The sequence below is a fragment of the Galeopterus variegatus genome, unplaced genomic scaffold, assembly GCF_000696425.1.
Source record: "Galeopterus variegatus unplaced genomic scaffold, G_variegatus-3.0.2 Scaffold970, whole genome shotgun sequence".
In the NCBI taxonomy this organism is placed as follows: domain Eukaryota; kingdom Metazoa; phylum Chordata; class Mammalia; order Dermoptera; family Cynocephalidae; genus Galeopterus; species Galeopterus variegatus.
The window spans coordinates 293,327-295,968 of NW_007727081.1; the positions used below are offsets into that span (position 1 = coordinate 293,327).

Genomic DNA, 2,642 nt, shown 5'->3' on the forward strand with positions numbered 1-2,642 from the left:
GCGCCGCCGCGCTCCCAAGCGGCGCACTGTAGCAGTGCGCCACTGGGCCGGCCCAGAAATGCATTTTCAAGTTAAGGATATTTTCAGCTTAAGATGGGTTTATTGAGATACGACCCCATTTGTTAAGTCGAGGAGCGTTTGTATGTTGGCTTTGTCTTGCTAGCATGTACAAGAGTTTCCTGCTGATCTTGAAGAAGGTAAAGAGACATGGCAGAAGAAGCAAGCTTCTATGATGTGAAGTGCTTATGGAGAGGGCTGCGTGGCAGGGAACTGTGGGTGGCCTCTAGGAGATAAGGGCCTCAGTTCCACAACAGCATTTTGAATTTTGAAAAAAACTGAATTTTGCCAACAATCTCGTGTGCTTGAAAGAAAACCCTGAGCCTCAGATGAGACTGCAACTTTAGTCAAGACTTTGCAGACTAGAAGACCCTGAACAGAGGAGCAGCTGAGCCATGCCCAGACTCCTGACTCACAGAAATTATGATTAACAAATGTGTACTGTTTTAAGCTGCTAAATTTGTGATAACTTGTTACACAGCAATAGAAAACTAGTACTCATACAGCAGGTAAATATATATAACGTGTTAGACAGAGGTACATCCTATAGAGAAAAATAAAGCAGAGTAAGGGGTATGGGAGAGTGTGTGTGTGTGTGTGTGTGTGCGCGCGTGTGCGCGCGCGCGCACGCACACACGTGCATGCATGTGCTATTTTATAAAGAGTGGCCAGGAAGGGCCTTACTGTCTTATGTTGAAATGTTTCACTGGTTTGTCTTCCACAGTTAGTCTGTGGGCCCCATGGGGCCAGAAATAGTCTTGTTCTCCTTGAATGCCCAGGGCCTAGTACAATGCAGGGGGGCTCAAGATCTGAACGAGTAAATCCACACGTGAGTCTTGTTTTCCAAGATTCTGAGCTCCTTGAGAGCACAGACCACCTTTTTTGCTTCTCATAGTTCCCCAGATATCAACCCTACACTGTTAGCATTCAATCATTCCTGGAACTCATTCTCTGTCTCCACCTTTCTCCCTGGCCCTGTACCCTTCATCCTAATCTGCCCCTGGGTCACCTCTCCACGTCAGGGTCACCTTTTCCAGACGGGTCTCCAATTCTGACACTTCGGCTTCCACCAGCTCAATAGAGGCTCTGGGAAAGGAGGGACGGGGTCACGCAAACAGAGCTTGGGTCCATTGGGTCTGTCTGCTTCAGCAGGGTCAGGGTTGGGGTCGTGGGGTGGTGGGTACAACAGACAGAGAAAGCAGCTGGGTTGAGAAGGTCTGCCCACCTGCCCTGTCTTGCTTGCTCACTCTGCACAATCTGTGAGCTACTACAGCCCAGGCCAGAGCAGGAAGGGTAGAAGGAAGGTGGATGTGGTGAGGGCAGGAAGTTGCTAACCACCCCAGAGAAGGTGCTGGGGGAGGGGAAGGGGTCTCAGTGGAGGGAATGCCAGCCCTTAGGCATGACAGAGAGACTGGAGAGGCCAGGAGGTGCATGCAGGGGGTGGAGAGCATCGGAGTACCCTGGGTTGACAGCAGAGGTGACACTTGGGCCCACAAGCTCACTCTAGTCCCTTCAAGGCCTACTCCCTGGAAGGAGATCTAGCCCGGGGAAAGTTGTGTGTGTGTGTACGTGTGCGTTTGTGTGTGTGATATTGGGGGTGTTGGACCTTCCCCGCCTCAGGCCCCCAGACCTGCACACACTTACCGGAAACGGGGTGAATCCTTGAGACACTCCTCGAAATCCAGCTTGACCGTCATTTCAGCTTGACCGCTGCAGAGGCCAGGCAGGTGGGGATGCAGGGGGAGGTACTCCCTGCCCCAGGAGGGGTGATGACGAGGGAGGAGGAGAGGGTCCTCTGCTGGGTAGGGCCTGGGGGGGTCACGATTCTTTCCCCAAGGGGAAGGGGTGTCTTAGGAGGAGCTCTCACCCCACACTTCCAGGCAGTGCTGGGAGGGGCAGGGGCGGGGCCTGGGCGGGGGGTGGGGGGGGCTGAGATCAAAGAAGCCACAGCCCTACCCTCAGAGACTATCTGCTGTCACCTTCCTCCTGGGGGCCCTAGTCTCTCTCTGCTCCTTTCTCCTTTAGTGGCTGAGTTTTGGGGGTCTGGCAGATCTAGGTTCAGATCCTGGTTCTGTCACTCAGAGGTGTATGACCTTGGGCAAGCTCTCTGATTCCTGTTTTCTCATCTGGAAGATGCGATGATAACCTGAACCCCTAATGTTGTTGTAAGAATTAAGGAAGATTAAAAAAAAAGAAAAAGAAAAAAAAAAGAATTAAGGAAGAAGATACCAGTAAATTTATGGTTAACTAGATGGACTGCATCGGTCACTGTCATCCTGCTGCAGCTTGGGCCTTCTTGCAATCTTAAGTTCTTGTTTAGTCCAGTAGCCTGGACTGCTACCAGCTTTCTTTTTTTTTTTTTCCTTTTTGTCTTTTTTCGTGACCGGCAACGGGATCGCAACCCTCGGTGTTGCGCCCGCACCGTGCTCAACCAGTGAGCGGACCGGTCTCTATATGGGATCCGAACCCTCAGCGAGAGCGCCGCCACGCTCCCAAGTACCGCACTCTACCGAGTGCACCACCGGGCCGGCCCTTTTTTTTTGTCCTTTTTGAGACCGGGCGCACCGTGCTCAGCCAGTGAGTGC

General features: G+C 52.2%; 1 protein-coding gene across 1 annotated transcript in view; it reads right to left on the reverse strand.

The window, feature by feature from the left end:
- The window catches only part of ACAP1 (ArfGAP with coiled-coil, ankyrin repeat and PH domains 1), a 12,598-nt gene extending 10,653 nt beyond the window's left edge, over nucleotides 1-1,945 (reverse strand). Inside the window, exons 1-2 of the mRNA XM_008573877.1 lie at nucleotides 1,702-1,945; nucleotides 1,086-1,143 (exon numbers count right to left, since the gene is read on the reverse strand). Coding sequence (XP_008572099.1) covers nucleotides 1,086-1,143; nucleotides 1,702-1,754 — 111 coding nt within the window. The 5' untranslated portion in view covers nucleotides 1,755-1,945. The remainder of the gene's footprint in view (nucleotides 1-1,085; nucleotides 1,144-1,701) is intronic.
- Between the last annotated feature and the right edge of the window lie 697 nt (nucleotides 1,946-2,642).